Consider the following 21,199-nt stretch of genomic DNA (forward strand, 5'->3'; position numbering starts at 1 on the left):
AATCGTTACACCTAAGCACGTACTACAGTCGTGCCGAGGAGGAGAAAAATCGGTGATCGGTTGCTGTAACCGTATGTTTCCCTCGTAGGAGTGAGGTGAACCATTAACGCAACACTCGGAGTGCTTCTCGTGTTTTGCATATTGACTGCGCCCTCAAATATTAATAGACCCTATCCTGCCGGCTGCATATTTCACTGCCTCTGAGCAAAGCCTACTGCTCAAGGAGGCGGAGCAGCGGAAATATAAATATAGGCGTGGACTTAATGAGAACTTGTGCGCGTCCGCTCAGCGGCGTGCGTGTTGTCGTCATTCATGAGGCATTGACGTTCGCTGCTACATTCTGGGCATCTGCTGCATCGTCTACACTGCGCTATTAAAGACCCATGCGGCAAGGGGCTTCATATTTAATGGCTGGCGCACCATACTGCTAATTCCGGCACCGCGCTTCGGTCTGGCGAGATGGCAGACTACGTACACCGTAAGCCGGTAGGTATCACCTTTACAGGTGTACAGGGGGGTTAGAAAACTGGATATTTTCTTGTAGTGGTAATTAAAATTGGTCTTTTAGCGTTCGAAATCTCGCTGATGCCTTCTGCATCATTTTCTTTTCATATGTTTCCCTCTGTTTCAGTGAGACGAAGGTAATCCGAAACTGATATCCCTCATTTATTTTCGTGAAAATTACAATAGACACAGAAAACATAAAACCGAAGTTAAACAGATACATATCGTCACTTTTGCACCTAATCACCACCATTCGTTATGCATTCGTTTTTGCCAACTATGAACAAAAGCCCGTAAAACCAACCGATGATAGCCCTCTCTTACAGCGACTGAATCTGGAAAATGTTGACCAAGTTGTTTATCTTTTATAGGCTCACAGAAATTAAAGTCTGAATGTCCTAAATCAAGAACGAATGGTGGACTTGATAGGTCACTGGAGTTAAATTTTGACAACGAGTTCCGCTCTCACAAAACTATGGCGAGATCTAAAGTTATTGTACACGGAAGTTCGTGGTCTTCCCTGGTCAGACTCTATAAATTTGTGCTTTCAGCCTAGTCAGGGTCGTCTTTTAGCGTTTTAAGTTGACATTTGCTTTAGGTTTCATGCAATTTCGTGGTTTTAGCCCAATCTGGTTTGCCTTGTAGCGCACTGAAATGACAGTTACTTTAGGCTCCAAGACATCCGGAAGAACCATACCCTCCCTATCCCAGAAGGAATACAGACCACTTTTTCTTCAGGTGGCTGCGTCTCGAACTATTTCCTTGATGTCACCTGTCGCCACTCATGGACTGTCTTTTGGGTTCCTACTAGTAGGGTGACATTACTTCTCATCTCTAGTGGTGATGGTGTTCAGGAAAACGTCACCTTCAGCCTCGTAATGGTCCAGTAGGTCTTGAAAAATTTCCATTCGACTTTTTATTTGTATTTTTTCTTGTGTAAGCATTCGCGGGATCCATCTCTCAGACATTTTGCGAAAACTGAGGTTGCGTAACATGTTCAAAGGCCACTAGTCGACATCCAGGTGTGTACGCAATTCCACGGCTGTAATCTGCCGAACATCACGGGTGAGTCGAACGAGGCGCTGTTCATTAGGAGGAACGGAAAGTGCGCAGGTTCGACTGATACGTAGCTGGTCGTGCACGTCATTTTCCGTACAAGTGAAACGCAGTACCAACTGCCTTACATTACTAAAGTACAAAAATACTATATATGACGGTAGTATCTGTTCCCGAAAGAACAGTTACCGTGGATGACCATGCAGCTTTGCTAGAAATGAAATGATAATTAAATAGACACCCTAGCTGCAAGCAGGCGTTGATACACTTCATTGGGGACATGTTGAAAATGTGTGCCCCGACCGGGACTCGAACCCGGGATCTCCTGCTTACATGGCAGACGCTCTATCCATCTGAGCCACCGCGGGCACAGAGGATAGTGCGTCTGCAGGGACTTATCCCTTGCACGCTCCCCGTGAGATCCACATTCCCAACATCTATTAGGCGCACTACGAATGTAGTGTTGTGGACATGTTGGGAATGTGGATCTCACGGGGAGCATGCAAGGGATAAGTCCCTGCAGACGCACTATCCTCTGTGCCCGCGGTGGCTCAGATGAATAGAGCGTCTGCCATGTAAGCAGGAGATCCCGGGTTCGAGTCCCGGTCGGGGCACACATTTTCAACATGTCCCCAATGAAGTGTATCAACGTCTGCTTGCAGCTAGGGTGTCTATTTAATTATCATTTCATTACAAAAAAACTGTATCGTTTCGATAAACATTTAGCAAGCGTCAATGGCGCAATTTGTTCAGCAGGGTGGAATTCAATGACACATCTCTGCACTGCAAGCGTTTTCATGTGACATACAATTTGGAATTCTCCCCTGCTGCTACTATCTGTTGAAACCAAGAGGACAATATGGGAAAGTTTCAAAAAGTGGTACTGGGTAGTTATACTTAAGTGCAAATACACATAGAAGTCTCGTGTGGACTGCAATTATCATTTGGTAGCGAAACATGATAGATAGTATAATGTCTTAATGCAGACCCGACTTATGATGCAAAAAAAATTGTTCCAATTTTGGCCACCAGGTTCTAATTTGGCGCTGTATAGCATCTCGTCGATGTCTCTGGTGCTCATATTGAACAAACTGTGTGACTGGAAATTAATAATAACGTCAACATTATGCCTTTCTTACTCATTTAACCTTTTCTGCCTACTTCCCGTTCCTGATCCATTACATACGGAAAAATTTCTATTAATCTTTATTGAACTTACTACGCCAGATGTGCACCTGGTGGCCAAAACTGGAACTAACTTTTCCAGCATAAATTGGTTCTGCATTAATGCATTAGAATATGTACCTAGTTTCGCTGCCATAAAACGATTAGTGCCCACGCTGAACCTCTGTGAGCAGCTGCACTTAAATTATAACTGCACAGTAAAAACTAAAAAAAGGAGGCATTAGTTTGGGAATGAGCCTTGCACATTTAGCCGTTTGTACTCTGTAAGCCTTAATACTTTGCTCAGGGGAAGACACTTTTTTTGGGTAATCAGTTTTCTGACTGGTTTGACACAGCCCGAGACAAATTCCTCTCCTATGCCACCCTCGTTATCCATAAGCGGCACTTGCACGGAACGTCTTCAGTTATATGTTGGATGTGCTAGTACCTGTATTCCAGTCTCTGTCTTTCCCTACAGATTTTACCCTCTACTGTTCTCTCAAGTACCATGCAAGTTATTCTTTAATGTCTTAACACGTCCTGCCCCTTCTTCTTGTCAATGCCGCCGCCGTTGGATAAGCAGCTGCCAGCAGCAAGTCGTATACCCCTAGTTTACGTATTTGTTACATAGTTTAATTCTTAATTTCTTTGTGTGTTTTTGGGTACTTGCATTGTTTAATTCACAAATTTCGGGCGTATTATAGTATTTGAGAGTTGTAGCATCGCGCTTTAGTGTTTGCTTCGTAGATTCTTACTTAAATTGCGTGTGAGTTTCGTATAGGAGGTGTAATTTTGAGTTTTAGTTACTGTAACCGTAAATTCAGGCAGATTGTAGCGCAGTCGTTAGGCATTTGTACAGGTTAGTTCATACATTCTTTGCGTGTTTCCCTTGCGCTATCTAGGCACGGACTCGTTTTTCAGTGACTGTTGTTCAACATCGATTAGAATGGACAGGGACTGTGATTACTGTGTTCTGATGAGGGCTGAGTTGGCATCCCTTCGCTCACAGCTACAAGCGGCGCTGACTTGGGCCGCGTAGCTTGAGGCTGTTGTTAATGGGCACCACTGTGGGGAGCCGGACTTGGGTATCACGGGGATGTCAACCTCGTCCCGTCTGTCCCCAGATCGGTCTGCCGCTGTGGTTGCCCCGGTTGCTGCCCGCAGTGGGGCTGAGCCCTCGCCTGTGGTTGATTGGGAGGTCATTCCAAGGCGTGGCAGGCAGTGAAAGACATCCCCGGAGGCTGATCAGAAAGCCTCCCCGGTGCGTCTGACAAACAGGTTTCAGGCACTGTCTCTGGCTGAGCCAGATGCAGCTACCTGCCCTGTTTCAGAGGATGATTCTCAGCCTTCAAGGTCCTGTCAATCGCAGAGGGTGGGCTTATTGGTAGTTGGGAGCTCCAATGTTAGGCGCGTAATGGGGCCCCTTAGGGATATGGCGGCTAACGAGGGGAAGAAATCCAGTGTGCACTTCGTGTGCATTCCGGGTGGAGTCATTCCTGATGTGGAAAGGGTCCTTCCGGATGCCATGAAGAGCACAGGGTGCAGCCAGCTGCAGGTGGTGGCACATGTCGGCACTAATGACGTGTGTCGCTTTATATCTGAGGAAATTCTCTCTGGATTCCAGCGGCTATCTGATTTGGTGAAGGCTGCCGGTCTTGCTTACGAGATGAAGGCAGAGCTCACCATCTGCAGCATCGTTGACAGAACCGACTGCGGACCTTTGGCGCAGAGCCGGGTGGAGGGTCTCAATCAGAGGCTCAGACGGTTTTGCGACCGTGTTAGCTACAGATTCCTTGACTTGCGCCATAGGGTGCTGGGGTTTCGGGTTCCACTGAATAGGTCAGGAGTTCACTACACTCAGCTGGCGGCTACACGGGTTGCGGAGGCTGTGTGGCGTGGACTGGGCGGTTTTTTGGGTTAGAAGGCCTCGGGAAAGTACAGGGTGGACTGCAATCTCAAAGGGTGCATGGCAAATACAGGACGTGCTTGGATCAAGGAACAGTCAGAATTGTAGTTGTAAATTGTTGTAGTTGTGCTGGGAAAGTCCCTGAGCTTCAAGCGCTAATAAAAAGCACAGAAGCTGAAATCGTTATAGGTACAGAAAGCTGGCTAAAGCCTGAAATAAGTTCTCCAGAAATTTTTACGAAGTCTCAGACGGTGTTCAGGAAAGATAGATTAGGCAGAATTGGTGGTGGAGTGTTTGTGTCTGTCAGTAGTGGTTTATCTTGTAGTGAAGTCGAAGTAGATACTCCGTGCGAATTGGTATGGGTGGAGGTTATACTTAACAGCCGAACTAAGTTAATAATTTGCTCCTTCTACCGACCCCCAGACTCCGATGATATAGTTGCTGAACAGTTCTGAGAAAATTTGAGTCTCGCAACAAATGAATACCCCACTCATACGGTTATAGTTGGTGGGGACTTCAACCTTCCCTCGATATGTCGGCAAAAATACTTGTTAAAAACCGGTGGTAGGCAGAAGACATCTTCCGAGATTGTCCTAAATGCTTTCTCCGAAAATTATTTAGAGCAGTTAGTCCACGAACCCACGCGAATTGTAAATGGTTGCGAAAACACACTTGACCTCTTAGCCACAAACAATCCAGAGCTAACAGAGAGCATCATGACTGATACAGGGATTAGTGATCACAAGGTCGTTGTAGCTAGGCTCAATACCGTTTCTTCCAAATCCAACAGAAACAAACGCAAAATAATTTTATTTAAAAAAGCGGATAAAGTGCCTTCCTAAGAGACAATCTCCATTCCTTCCGAACTGACTATGGAAATGTAGACGAGATGTGGCTCAAATTCAAAGATATAGTAGCAACAGCAATTGAGAGATTCATACCTCATAAATTGGTATGAGATGGAACTAATCCCCCATGGTACACAAAACAGGTCCGAACGCTGTTGCAGAGGCAACGGAAAAAGCATGCGAAGTTCAGAAGAACGCGAAATCCCGAAGATTGGCTAAAATTTACAGACGTGTGAAATTTGGCACGGACTTCAATGCGAGATACCTTTAATAGGTTACACAACGAAACATTGTCTCGAAATTTGATAGAAAATCCGAAGAAATTCTGGTCGTATGTAAAGTACACAAGCGGCAAGACGCAGTCAATACCTTCGCTGCGCAGTGCCGATGGTACTGTTACCGACGACTGTGCCGCTAAAGCGGAGTTATTGAACGCAGTTTTCCGAAATTCCTTCACCATCCCCATCGACGCGCAGGTCGCCGAAGTGGCGTCAAATCGAAAGACCTGCACCAGGCGAACGGTCTACCCGACGGGAGGCCCTAGCCACACGACATTTCCATTTTATTTATACCAGGGAAGACGAATGGAATATTCCAGAATTTGAAACACGGACAGCTGCTAGCATGAGTTTCTTAGAAGTAGATACCTTAGGGGTTGCGAAGCAACTCAAATCGCTGGATACGGACAAGTCTTCAGGTCCAGATTGTATACCGATTAGGTTCCTTTCAGATTACGCTGATGCAATAGCTCTCTACTTAGCAATCATATACAACCGCTCGCTCACCGATAGATCTGTACCTACAGATTGGAAAATTGTGCAGGTCGCACCAGTGTTTAAGAAGGGTAGTAGGAGTAATCCATCGAACCACAGACCTATATCATTGACATTGATTTGCAGTAGGGTTTTGGAGCATATACTGTATTCAAACATTATGAATCACCTCGAAGGGAACGATCTATTGATACGTAATCAGCATGGTTTCAGAAAACATCGTTCTTGTGCAACGCAGCTAGCTCTTTATTCGCACAAAGTAATGGCCCTTATCGACAGGGGATCTCAGGTTGATTCTGTATTTCTGGATTTCCGGAAAGCTTTTGACATCGTTCCTCACAAGCAACTTCTAATCAAGCTGCAAGCCTGTGGGGTATCGTCTCAGTTGTGCGACTGGATTCGTGATTTCCTGTTAGGAAGGTCGCAGTTCGTAGTAATAGACGGCAAATCATCGAGTAAAACTGAAGTGATATCAGGTGTTCCCCAGGGAAACGTCCTGGGACCTCTGCTGTTCCTGATCTATATAAATGACCTGGGTGACAATCTGAGCAGTTCTCTTAGGTTGTTCGCAGATGATGCTGTAATTTACCGTCTAGTAAGGTCATCCGAAGACCAGTATCAGTTGCAAAGCGATTTAGAAAAGATTGCTGCATGGTGTGGCAGGTGGCAGTTGACGCTAAATAACGAAAAGTGTGAGGTGATGCACATGAGTTCCAAAAGAAATCCGTTGGAATTTGATTACTCGATAAATAGTACAATTCTCCAGGCTGTCAATTCAACTAAGTACCTGGGTGTTAAAATTACGAACAACTTCAGTTGGAAAGACCACATAGATAATATTATGGGGAAGGCGAGCGAAAGGTTGCGTTTCATTGGCAGGACACTTAGAAGATGCAACAAGTCCACTAAAGAGACAGCTTACACTACACTCGTTCGTCCTCTGTTAGAATATTGCTGCGCGGTGTGGGATCCTTACCAGGTGGGATTGACGGAGGACATCGAAAGGATGCAAAAAAGTGCAGCTCGTTTTGTATTATGGCGTAATAGGGGAGAGAGTGTGGCAGATATGATACGCGAATTGGGATGGAAGTCATTAAAGCAAAGACGTTTTTCGTCGCGGCGAGATCTATTTACGAAATTTCAGTCACCAACTTTCTCTTCCGAATTCGAAAATATTTTGTTGAGCCCAACCTACATAGGTAGGAATGATCATCAAAATAAAATAAGAGAAGTCAGAGCTCGAACAGAAAGGTTTAGGTGTTCGTTTTTGCCGCGCGCTGTTCGGGAGTGGAATGGTAGAGAGATAGTATGATTGTGGTTCGATGAACCCTCTGCCAAGCACTTAAATGTGAATTGCAGAGTAATCATGTAGATGTAGATGTCCACAAGTTCCTCTGTTCATTGAATCTGCGAAGTACAACGTTATTTCTTATCTTAACAGCCCACATGATTTTCAACTTCCTTGTATAGCACCACATCTCAAACTCTTCGAAACTCTTCTTTTCCAGTTTCCCAACCGTCCATGTTTGATTTCTGTTCAGTACTAACGCACAGTCTTGGAAATCTCATCCTAAAATTAAGGTCGAGCTGCTCTCTTAGCATAAGGGGCATTACACTACCTTGTGGAACAGAGGAGTGAGCTGGACCAGGATCGAATCCGCATGGATGATTAATGATCATGGCTGGAACATCTGCCACCTTGAATGTGGTTTTTAGACCGTTTCCCGCTCTCTTTTACGCAAATGCTGGGCTGGTCTCTAATTTTCACTCCAGAAAATGCAACACACATACAGTAAAAATAAGTCGTGATTTTAATATGTTGCAATCTGACAAGCTCTGCTGTGGTTGGGCACCCTCTGATGTCAGACAAAAATTATTTAATAGATCACAACTGATAAATGTTCTTAAATAACCTGTTCAGGATCAGTGGGGGTAAAGACTAATCCTAGTTAAATAAGAATAGTAAGATACTAACAACATATTTATAACAAAAAATTAAGGAAATTGCAAAACAGAATCTGTACAGTACGACATTCAATTAAACCTATTGGTCAGACTAAGTTTGGCTAAACACCTATCTTCTACGCAAAAGTCGCATCTTCCGTTTTCGTGTGAGAAACTCTTAAATAGTTGATATTGCGTAGCCTCTTTGTTAATAAAATTCTCCAAAATGACTGGCGCTGACAAGAGAGAGTTCCGAGAACAACCTAGTGGAACTAAAACATTTATCGTTATGGTCCCTCAACCCGTGGCGCGTGTATCACCACAGTCGAGTGGAGAGCACATCAGCTATGTCGATCTGTGATAGGCTGCAGTCGTCATGGAGACGAAGTACAATGCGCAGATGTGAAGACAATATGCTTGCACAGTTTCCCGGAGCAGCCACTTGACTCAAGTGCGTGGTTGTAAATGACCACTTTGGAATGGCTACAGCTCCATGGAGAAGCACCAATTTCTTCCTATGCTCCAGGCGGCACAATGGGCACTTCGTCAGTTTAAGTTTGAGATTAATCACTGGACGCTTTGCCAGCAAAGTTTCAAACAAATTACACACTCTCCAGTGATGTGTGTTGGCTGGATACCCGCCAGAGAGTCCCTGACAGATTCTGCCTCGATATTAGCAAATATCTCGACGCAGCCAATGATGACCCCTCATTACAACCTCAATTCCTCCCACTCTTTCTAGACCAACCCCTAGCAGTTCATATAGAGTGTCCTAGAAGTGCCTCAAACAATTGAAAGCAACGTTCATCTGAAGTGCTCAGCCAATCACAAATCCCTGGAGACAGTGGTGGGAAAGTGCTAAGCATTCTGTGTGGGAAGAGTACTTGGCCGTTGACTCCTAGGCACCTGTGTGGCGACAGAAGACGCATTCCCACATGGTTGAAAAATTCCAGGTGATTCTTGTTAGATGGCTGAAGTGCTCAGCCAATCACAAGTCCCTGGAGACAGTGGTAACGACGTGCTAAGCATTCTGTGTGGGAAGACTCCTAGACACCTGTGTGGCAATAGGAGACACATTCCAACATGGTTGAAAAAATTCCAGGTGATTCTTGTTAGATGACTGAAGTGCTCAACCAGTCACAAGTTCCCAGATATAGTGGCGGGGACATGCTAAGCGTTCTGTGTGGGAAGAGTTCTTGACTGTTTACTCTTGGGCACCTGTGTGGAGACAGGAGACGTATTCCTATTCGGTTGAAAAAATTCCAGGTGATTCTTGTTAGGTGGCTATCTTTACTGCACCTTTCAACTTTCGCTCGACCTCTGACAATGGGGGGTGATGCTTGCTGGGCCACTCCTCACAGTGGCTTCACAGCAGGCTGTAAAATTCTGCTCTTTCACCACTGACAGAAATCTCCCAGCTCAATCCCAACCTGCTTGAAGTTCATCGCTTCTTCTGCCTCTTTCACTATCTAACTAACAAAATTAATTACGTCAATTGATCATGTTAGAAGGAAAAATACTTACATAACACACCCCTTAACGAGTAATTTTCTGCTATTATCAGGGAACAGTGGAGATGTTGCCTGATCACACAGAACATTTACTATCCTGAACATATTACATGTTTCCATCAGTCCAAACCTAGCCTCTGTTGTGCCAAAAAGAGAACCATTTGCCTCTAAACTTACTTGCATCTGCGTTAAACGATGACAGAGAGTGGATGGAGTGATCGGTTGAGATGGAGTTGTAACGAAGTAGGATTTAATGGTAGACTGATAATGCACTCTAGAGAGAGAGGGACATGTCGTTGCAGGTCATTTGTTCATTTTTTTCTGTTGTTCTGTAGGGATGCATCAGTTGTGGACGTAACCTGCGTTCGACTCGCATACAACTGCGTGTTCTGTATGTGACTTAGAGCACTGTCTACGTGCGACTGTTAACAGCAAACTTCTCGTCATCAAAAGACTTCCATCCTGTTTCGACACATTCCTTTGGACAAACGAAGATTTATGCGACGTACTCGATTCCTCTGCCGCATCTTGGGCATAAAATTGAGTCTCCAATTTCGTAACTACGGTGATTCTAAGCGGCAGGTGTTTGTGAGGTATTACAGTCCCCATGCATACATCTGCTTGACAGATGTCCTGCTTACGGAGTTAGTGGCGGAATGGCGTGTAATTTCACATGTCAAACACCGCTGCTATGAGTTTGTCCCTTTCTTTGTAAGAGGCATTCTCCGTTACTAACGATCATTTTATACAGGACGGGTGCTAGCATAGTATAATTTCTGAACCCTCATCGGATGTGAATAGTGGGAGCTATACATCTCTGAAAAGCTATATTGTACGTGTGTCACAAGAAATCGATGTTTTAAAGGAAGCAGTTTTTCATATTTCATTTTATCACCATGGTTTATCGTAGAGAAACCTGCAAGGAGAACGTATGACATGCGTTGGAAATATATTTCTTACATTGGGATAGTAACAGCGTTGCACTCAATATGACTATAGGTCGGGAACCGCAGCGATCTAACATGATAGCGTGTTTTAACTGCAGAAAATTGTAGCCTTAGGAGTGCATGTGTTTATGTTCTCTCTTACCAGTGACTTCTTGGTAATGACACCACACACTAGAACAATACTTTAGAATTGATAGCGCAGTTGATTTACGTAAAACGCCACAAACTTAATCCGTCTGGAGCTCCATCATACATAAAACCACCCGTTTCTTGTTCTTAATCGCCTGTTACATCATCACAACAGATTCATATCTATTGTATACCATTAATGGGTTCTAACCTCTTCGACATTCGCACATCTGGAGAAATCTTGTGCTCTTGGATGGGTGCGGGCAGCAGCTACAGCCTCGGTTCGCACTGTTGCTACACGGAACTTGGAATGTGGCGGTTTACTTCTGGTGGTCTGCAGGGAGTGTTGGTCAAAGACTATGCGAGGAGATCTTTAGGTCTCTAACTTTATCCTAAAAGTGCGAGAATGTCTTGTGACTACCATCCTCAGACACCCCGCTTAACCAGCAGGACAGGACAGGTAGTTTAAACTGTGTAAAGGGGCCAAAATAAGTGGCTGTCAGTTACACTCGAACATACAACTTTATTAGTTGATCAAACATTACAAGAGCCCAAAAAAAAATTTTTTTTAAACACACAGCTTTAATCTTTGAGAATTAGTTACTGGCTGAAAGCAACTTTAATTTAAAAACGGCTCAAGGCCAATAACTTAAAAAAGCATAATCAGAAATTCAAAAGGCAAGCCTTATCTTACAACAGTTCCTTATTTAGGCTGAAGGCCCAAAGAATCTGAGATTTTCAGAGCAAAGAATTTGAATTCAAAATCGTCTGAAAGCCCAAAACTTAAAATTCAACAACATTAAAATTTTTAAAATGCCAAAGGCCTTACGTGAAACAGTTCTTTGAACAAGGCTGAAGGCCTAAAGAATCTTACGGCAAAACAACCTTAATTTAAAAAAAAAAACGGCTAGAAGCCATACAAGTACAAACAACAAGAACAATTTAAAAAAAGGCAGTACACCCAAGGGCGCCCAGATGTTCGAGGGTCGGCCTGGAACTCAAACACTAACACTAGCTTAGGTGAGACAGGCAGTCAGGCCAACCATTCACCATGCGACGACAACCCAACTGACCGACAGTCAACGCACCCACCGACAAGATAACTTCCACTTCACCCGACCAGGGCACAACAGGGAGTTCAACAGAACGACGTAGAAGATATTGCCATCCACAACCAATCATACATGGAGCTGTCAAACTACACACCGTGCTGGACAGCAACAACACGATGAAGAAGCTACACCGCCTGAAATTTACGTCAAGGGCCAGGGCAGGTAACCGGAATGTTAACGGCCACAAGGCAGAAGATTCCGCTGGTGCACTTCAATTCAAATAACCAACTCCAGTGAAACTCCACCGGTGGGTGGCTAGAATTTTCCAACTTGAAAACCACGTTGTTGGTCGCGGGAATATCCGAACAACCGACAACGAACTCCAAACGACACAATGGAACAGTCTTGACTTGCTGGTGGATTAAATCAAAACTCAAGTTTCGTGTCCAGGGTCGGCGAGCCACGGACCTCATAGTAATGGGAATAGCCCCACACACTCCAACACTGCGTAGAGACCACCAGTGGCCCTGGCCAAACTACATCCCGCGAAGAATTGCTCGCTCCTCCACGCCAACCGACCGACTGCAGGCCTGGCAATGGTGAAAGGACCAAATATACGTCGGCCGATGAGACGACCAACCAAACGACCAACCAACAGTCGCCCCGCTCCAATCTCCCTCCGTCGGATAGTTCATGTGTGTCACCAGCGGTCGGTGAGCAGTGGCTGTCGGCACCTCACTGGCGCTCCATCCCCGACTTCACTGCTGCCACATCCCGACTGCACTGCTGATCCGTCTCGAAATGCTGACAGACACACGACGACCCGGAGATACTGTTGGTCGCTCCAGAGATGGTACGACAGTGCACTTATCGATACGCGCTGCTGCTGCTGCTCACAGGAAAGTAAGGCAGGAAGTTAGTGATGCCAGTAAATGGAATAAGAAACGAGGCGGCAGTACCCTAATAGAAGATGACAAACAATAAATGGGTCAATGCGAGCCATGCACGGCTCACATCCACATAGAGAAAGATCATAAGTTACGCACTCTCATCGATGTGCTAGAGACATGTAGGTCGCTGTCTGGTATGCTTCGGAGTATATGATCGAGAATTCACACTGAATGATCGTACTGCACAGTCATCTACTTACATTCGCAATGGTACAGCAAATTAGTGGAGGGGCTGTTTAGGGACGATACAAAAATTGGTAAGCATGTTGCTGGGTCACTGGTCGGTGTTGAAATTACGATAAAATTGCTAAAATTGATCGCACTATCAACTATGATGCTTATTGTTACAGTACATCGACGGTGTCTTTTCCACCCCAACAGTCCACTTGTATGCTGTTGATTACTGCACAATGATTGACTGACATAATTTGTTTGAGACGGAGAAAGAGTCTCGGTGGAGGAGGCAATACCTTCGGGGGACGCTTAACACATAAATAGTGATAGCGTGCATGGCAGCAATATGAGAATCAATCAAACGGAACACAGCGCCATGAGCTATCCCGTCACTGTGAATGATGAATTTAAATGTAGAGGTCGTCAATCACGGACAGAAGTTTGGAAACGCTCCACAATGCCTCAAAACTCTTCCAGTTTCCTTATGTTGTGACTATCTTTTATTTCAATCACCCAGTGTGTGGGTGTATCGTGGGATCAGCAGCACCAACATGATTTACACCGTGTGACGTCTAGTTTTCTGAGGAGGCAATGGACCAAACGTGCTAATGTCAGTTTGAAATCTGACACAGGCGTCGAAGTCACGGCGGAAAAAAAACAAAACGTGTAGGAGTGTACAAAGCATGTTACAGCACGGAAAGCGATGTATCAAACAACTTAACAGGGACCGTCTCCTGCGACTGATAACCTGTGGGAGAAGCTTCTCGTACAGTAAGGGCGATGAAACCTTTACACCGATCTCTGAAAGCGACGTAGATCACTGGTCACCTGCTCCAATATATAAATACCTGTATATTTAATAAGATCGTGGCATATACTCGCTGCTAGCACATAGACTGTATTGTGTAGAAGCGAGAGATGCGGTAAAAATCTATTGGATGAAATTAGCGGAGCTTTTATAGCTCGTAATTTTTCTCTGTTGCATGGTACAGAATAACGATGTTAGAATGTTTGGTTGATAGACGTGAGTGGACCCTGAGGGATGCGGATCTGCTTCGGACTGCAGTACCTGTATGATGCGTCTTCTTAATTTTCATGATAAACACCACCAGAACTCTTCGTACTGTCTTTTATACTACGTCGTGTTGTAGGAGCAGGCTTCGTTTGGCGCTCACCTTACACATTGTACACGGGTGGCGGAGCAATGACAACATGTTCCCATTTCCACTGAGAGGTCAAAACACGGCCCTACCGCACCAATTCAGCTCACTATGTTTCTACACGGGTTGTAGAATGTGGTAGATATTACTCTCTCCGACTTCTGGGTAAAATATATCTCGTTATTAACTGCGATGTGTATTAAAGCATATCGCCCCTTTCAGTGGTATCTTCCCCATCTCGACCGTTCACTGGGTATGCTGTAGATTGCCACACAATGATTGACTGAAATGTCTCCGTTGAGATGGAGGGAGCCTTGGTGGAATGCTGGATGTCTGCTACTTGTCACAGTGGAACATGGGATTAAATGGAGGTCATCACCTTAGTACAGTAGTTTGGAAGCGTTCCTCATTGCTACAGATTAATCCTATTTCCATATTCTGCAATGCCCTACACATGTTTTTATTTTTATTTCTTTATTTTTTTCTCCAGTAAGATAACTTGGAAAAGGCCGGGAGATACGGGAAGATTTCAATTAGATTACATCATGGTCAGACAGAGATTCCGAAATCAGATACTGGATTGTAAGGCGTACCCAGGAGCAGATATAGACTCAGATCACAATATAGTAGTGATGAAGAGTAGGCTGAAGTTCAAGACATTAGTCAGGAAGAATCAATACGCAAAGAAGTGGGATACGGAAGTACTAAGGAATGACGAGATACGTTTGAAGTTCTCTAACGCTATAGATACAGCAATAAGGAATAGCGCAGTAGGCTGTACAGTTGAAGAGGAATGGATATCTCTAAAAAGGGCCATCACAGAAGTTGGGAAGGAAACCATAGGCACAAAGAAGGTAGCTGCGAAGAAACCATGGGCAACAGAAGAAATACTTCAGTTGATTGATGAAAGGAGGAAGTACAAACATGTTCCGGGAAAATCAGGAATACAGAAATACAAGTCGCTGAGGAATGAAATAAATAGGAAGTGCAGGGAAGCTAAGACGAAATGGCTGCAGGAAAAATGTGAAGACATCGAAAAAGATATGATTGTCGGAATGACAGACTCAGCATACAGGAAAGTCAAAACAACCTTTGGTGACATTAAAAGCAACGGTGGTAACATTAAGAGTGCAACGGGAATTCCACTTTTAAACGCAGAGGAGAGAGCAGATAGGTGGAAAGAATACATTGAAAGTCTCTATGAGGGTGAAGATTTGTCTGATGTGATAGAAGAAGAAACAGGAGTCGCTTTAGAAGAGATAGGGGATCCAGTATTAGAATCGGAATTTAAAAGAGCTTTGGAGGACTTACGGTCAAATAAGGCAGAAGGGATAGATAACATTCCATCAGAATTTCTAAAATCATTGGGGAAAGTGGCAACAAAACGGCTATTCACGTTGGTGTGTAGAATATATGAGTCTGGCGATATACCATCTGACTTTCGGAAAAGCATCATCCACACAATTCCGAAGACGGCAAGAGCTGACAAGTGCGAGAATTATCGCACAATCAGCTTAACAGCTCATGCATCGAAGCTGCTTACAAGAATAATATACAGAAGAATGGAAAAGAAAATTGAGAATGCGATAGGTGAAGATCAGTTTGGCTTTAGGAAAGGTAAAGTGACTAGAGAGACAATTCTGACGTTACGGCTAATAATGGAAGCAAGGCTAAAGAAAAATCGAGACATTTTCATAGGATTTGTCGACCTGGAAAAAGCGTTCAACAATATAAAATGGTGCAAGCTGTTCGAGATTCTGAAAAAAGTAGGGGTAAGCTATAGGGAGAGACGGGTCGTATACAATATGAACAACAACCAAGAGGGAATAATAAGAGTGGACGATCAAGAACGAAGTGCTCGTATTAAGAAGGGTGTAAGACAAGGCTGTAGCCTTTCGCCCCTACTCTTCAATCTGTACATCGAGGAAGCAATGATGGAAATAAAAGAAAGGTTCAGGAGTGGAATTAAAATACAAGGTGAAAGGATATCAATGATACGATTCGCTGATGACATTGCTATCCTGAGTGAAAGTGAAGAAGAATAAAATGATCTGCTGAACGAAATGAACAGTCTAATGAGTACACAGTACGGTTTGAGAGTAAATCGGAGAAAGACGAAGGTAATGAGAAGTAGTAGAAATGAGAACAGCGAGAGACTTAACATCAGGATTGATGGTCACGAAGTCAATGAAGTTAAAGAATTCTTTTACCTAGGCAGTAAAATAACCAATCACGGACGGAGCAAGGAGGACATCAAAAGCAGACTCGCTATGGCAAAAAAGGCATTTCTGCCCAAGAGAAGTCTACTAATATCAAATACCGGCCTTAATTAGAGGAAGAAATTTCTGAGGATGTACGTCTGGAGTACAGCATTGTATGGTAGTGAAACATGGACTGTGGGAAAACCGGAACAGAAGAGAATCGAAGCATTTGAGATGTGGTGCTATAGACGAATGTTGAAAATTAGGTGGACTGATAAGGTAAGGAATGAGGAGGTTCTACGCAGAATCGCAGAGGAAAGGAATATGTAGAAAACACTGATAAGGAGAAGGGACAGGATGATAGGACATCTGCTAAGACATGAGGGAATGACTTCCATGGTACTAGAGGGAGCTGTAGAGTGCAAAAACTGTAGAGGAAGACAGAGATTGGAATACGTCAAGCAAATAATTGAGGACGTAGGTTGCAAGTGCTACTCTGAGATGAAGAGGTTAGCACAGGAAAGGGATTCGTGGCGGGCCACATCAAACCAGTCAGTAGACTGATGACAAAAAAAAAGTGTGGGGTCACCGCCAGACACCACACTTGCTAGGTGGTAGTTTTAAATCGGCCGCGGTCCATTAGTACATGTCGGACCCGCGTGTCGCCACTGTGTGATCGCAGACCGAGCGCCACCACAAGGCAGGTCTCGAGATACGGACTAGCACTCGCCCCAGTTGTACGGACGACTTAGCTAGCGACTACACGGACGAAGCATAGCTCATTAGCAGAGCAGGTAGTTAGAATAGCCTTCAGCTAAGTCAATGGCTACGACCTAGCAAGGCGCCATTAGTAACATTGCATGTATCTAAAGAGTCTCACTTGTATCGCCACAATATCCAGATGTACCAAAAGGATGGATTAAAGTTAAGTATTCCAGAAGCTACGTACTTTTCTTTATAGCATTCATTACGTATGCTGTTTCAGACCTCACGCACCCTGCTTTGGCTTAGCGCGTGCCTTTCGACTTCCTCTCATTATGTCTAGCCTGTCTTGTCTAGACACAACAAAAAGTACCTCTTTTTATTTGTGCTACCTCACGCGTGTTGTGAACAGCACCTTCCGGCAACGGAAGCACCGGGGAATCCTGGAAAGGGTACCACCAATTTTAATTTCCCGCCAATTTCTGGGTGGTGGGGACGTGAGTATGGCGAGAGGTCAGCACAGCCGAGGGGGTGGGCGTGATCGGGGGGAGGGGGTGGTCAGGGGCGGGGTGCTTAATTGATCAATTTAGTTAATTTGCATATCAATTTGATATCAAAATTGCACTGAGGCCGCCACTACCCTACTACTGTTTCAATCACGTACAGGTTTTTCATTTTAACTGAAGGTATTGAAATATATCGAAAACTATACATCGGATAGAGAAAAGTTATAATTCCAGTTTGTTTGTCTCAGAGGGGGACATCCAATGATGCCACCCGCGACCTCCACCCCACCCTGGGGGAACCCCAATTTTTTTTAATTGCAGATTACAGTTCTATGGCAAAGTCTACATATGTTTGTCTCAAGCATTTTCTTCATTTCACCACACATGACGCTTTAATCGGAGGAGTATAAATCGGTACACTATCATAATTTACGACATGCTACTCATGGCCCTTGAATATCCAATAGCACATAGAACCCCACCTCTACCCTGCGACAGCAGAACAGACTAGTATTTCATAGCTTCTAATTGATAACACCAATTAATATTTCATGTTCAATGAAAGTTAATCACAAAGAAAACGTACAGTAACATCAAGCACACGCCGGCCCAGCGACCAGCCCGCACTACTGAGACTCGTGTTTCAGCTTACGCCTGCACCGTGTTCCACCTTACGCCTCCACTAGGTGCTAATATACAAACAGGTCGTCGCTCCACAGAACGGGTGTGTAACAAGAAGAAAGTACACTTTCTAAAATTGAAACAGCAGTCAGTTTCAAGACTAACAACACTCTTAAAAGATAAGAGGTTAAAATACATACACATTGCCCCTACAAACATGCCTTTCAACCAACAATATGGTTAACAAAGTCCTTTAGTGCTCGGCGAAAATAACTGCGCAGTTACATTTACTAATGTCCAAAGATTTACCTTTCTACATCTACATCTACATTTATACTCCGCAAGCCACCCAACGGTGTGTGGCGGAGGGCACTTTACACGACACTGTCATTACCTCCCTTTTCTGTTCCAGTCGCGTATGGTTCGCGGGAAGAACGACTGTCGGAAAGCCTCCGTGCGCGCTCGAATCTCTCTAATTTTACATTAGTGATCTCCTCGGGAGGTATAAGTAGGGGGAAGCAATATATTCGATACCTCATCCAGAAACGCACCCTCTCGAAACCTAGACAGCAAGCTACACCGCGATGCAGAGCGCCTCTCTTACAGAGTCTGCCACTTGAGTTTGCTAAACATCTCCGTAACGTTATCACGCTTCCCAAATAACCCTGAGACGAAACGCGCCGATCTTCTCTGGATCTTCTCTATCTCCTCCGTCAACCCGATCTGGTACGGATCCCACACTGACGAGCAATGCTCAACTATAGGTCGAACGAGTGTTTTGTAAGCCACCTCCTTTGTTGATGGACTACATTTTCTAAGGACTCTCCCAATGAATCTCAACCTGGTACCCGCCTTACCAACAATTAATTTTATATGATCATTCCACTTCAAATCGTTCCGCACGCATACTCCCAGATATTTTACAGAAGTAACTGCTACCAGTGTTTGTTCCGTTATCATATAATCATACAATAAAGGATCCTTCTTTCTATGTATTCGCAATACATTACATTTGTCTATGTTAAGGGTCAGTTGCCACTCCCTCCACCAAGTGCCTATCCACTGCAGATCTTCCTGCATTTCGCTACAATTTTCTAATGCTACAACTTCTCTGTATACTACAGCATCATCCGCGAAAAGCCGCATGGAACTTCCGACACTACCTACTAGGTCATTTATATATATTGTGAAAAGCAATGGTCCCATAACACTCCCCTGTGGCACGCCAGAGGTTACCTTAACGTCTGTAGACGTCTCTCCATTGATAACAACATGCTGTGTTCTGTTTGCTAAAAACTCTTCAATCCACCACACAGCTGGTCTGATATTCCGTAGGCTCTTACTTTGTTTATCAGGCAACAGTGCGGAACTGTATCGAACGCCTTCCGGAAGTCAAGGAAAATAGCATCTACCGGGGAGCCTGTATCTAATGATTTCTGGGTCTCATGAACAAATAAAGCGAGTTGGGTCTCTCACGATCGCTGTTTCCGGAATTCATGTTGATTCCTACAGAGTAGATTCTGGGTTTCCAAAAACGACATAATACTCGAGCAAAAAACATGTTCTAAAATTCTACAACAGATCGACGTCAGAGAAATAGGTCTATAGTTTTGCACATCTGCTCGACGACCCTTCTTGAAGTCTGGGACTACCTGTGCTCTTTTCCAATCATTTGGAATCTTCCGTTCCTCTAGAGACTTGCGGTACACGGCTGTTAGAAGGGGGGCAAGTTCTTTCGCGTACTCTGTGTAGAATCGAATTGGTATCCCGTCAGGTCCAGTGGACTTTCCTCTGTTGAGTGATTCCAGTTGCTTTTCTATTCCTTGGACACTTATTTCGATGTCAGCTATTTTTTCGTTTGTGCGAGGATTTAGAGAAGGAACTGCAGTGCGGTCTTCCTCTGTGAAACAGCTTTGAAAAAATGTGTTTAGTATTTCAGCTTTACTCGTGTCATCCTCTGTTTCAATGCCATCATCATCTCGGAGTGTCTGGATATGCTGTTTCGAGCTACTTACTGATTTAACGTAAGACCAGAACTTCCTAGGATTTTCTGTCAAGTCGGTACATAGAATTTTACTTTCGAATTCACTGAACGCGTCCGCATAGCCCTCCTTACGCTATGTCTGACGTCGTTTAGCTTCTGTTTGTCTGAGAGGTTTTGGCTGTGTTTAAACTTGGAGTGAAGCTCTCTTTGCTTTCGCAGTAGTTTGCTAACTTTGTTGTTGAACCACGGTGGGTTTTTCCCGTCCCTCACAGTTTTACTCTGCACGTACCTGTCTAAAACGCATTTTACAATTGCCTTAAACTTTTTCCATAAACACTCAACATTGTCAGTGTCGGAACAGAAATTTTCGTTTTGATCTGTTAGGTAGTCTGAAATCTGCCTTCTGTTTCTCTTGCTAAACAGATAAACCTTCCTCCCTTTTTTTATATTCCTATTAACTTCCATATTCAGGGATGCTGCAACGGCCTTATGATCACTGATTCCCGGTTCTGCACTTACAGAGTCGAAAAGTTCGGGTCTGTTTGTTATCAGTAGGTCCAAGATGTTATCTCCACGAGTCGGTTCTCTGTTTAATTGCTCGAGGTAATTTTCGGATAGTGCACTCAGTATAATGTCACTCGATGCTCTGTCCCTACCACCCGTCCTAAACATCTGAGCGTCCCAGTCTATATCTGGTAAATTGAAATCTCCACCTAAGACTATAATATCCTGGAAAATTTATGTGAAATGTATTCCAGATTTTCACTCAGTTGTTCTGGCACTAATGCTGCTGAGTCGGGAGGTCGGTAAAAGGAGTCAATAATTAACCTAGCTCGGTTGTTGAGCGTAACTTCCACCCATAATAATTCACAGGCACTATCCACTTCTACTTCACTACAGGATAAACTACTACTAACAGCGACAAACACGCCACCACCGGTTGCATGCAATCTATCCCTTCTAAGCACCGTCTGTGCCTTTGTAAAAATTTCGGCTGATTTTATCTCTGGCTTCAGCCAGCTTTCTGTACTTATAACGATTTCAGCTTCGGTGCTTTCTATCAGCGC

General features: G+C 44.3%; 1 protein-coding gene and 2 non-coding genes across 3 annotated transcripts in view; 2 read left to right on the plus strand and 1 right to left on the minus strand.

Moving 5' to 3' along the window:
- The first annotated feature begins 459 nt into the window (after positions 1 to 459).
- LOC126419453 (odorant receptor Or2-like) overlaps positions 460 to 21,199 on the plus strand; it is a 113,776-nt gene continuing 93,036 nt past the window's right edge. Inside the window, exon 1 of the mRNA XM_050086641.1 lies at positions 460 to 486. Within this exon, the coding sequence (XP_049942598.1) occupies positions 460 to 486 (27 nt within the window). The remainder of the gene's footprint in view (positions 487 to 21,199) is intronic.
- On the minus strand, positions 1,855 to 1,929 carry Trnat-ugu (transfer RNA threonine (anticodon UGU)). Its single transcript has one exon. It is a non-coding gene; the product is annotated as a tRNA-Thr (tRNA).
- Positions 2,100 to 2,174, plus strand: Trnat-ugu (transfer RNA threonine (anticodon UGU)). The gene has a single exon. It is a non-coding gene; the product is annotated as a tRNA-Thr (tRNA).

This window comes from Schistocerca serialis, chromosome 9, assembly GCF_023864345.2.
Source record: "Schistocerca serialis cubense isolate TAMUIC-IGC-003099 chromosome 9, iqSchSeri2.2, whole genome shotgun sequence".
Classification (NCBI taxonomy): domain Eukaryota; kingdom Metazoa; phylum Arthropoda; class Insecta; order Orthoptera; family Acrididae; genus Schistocerca; species Schistocerca serialis.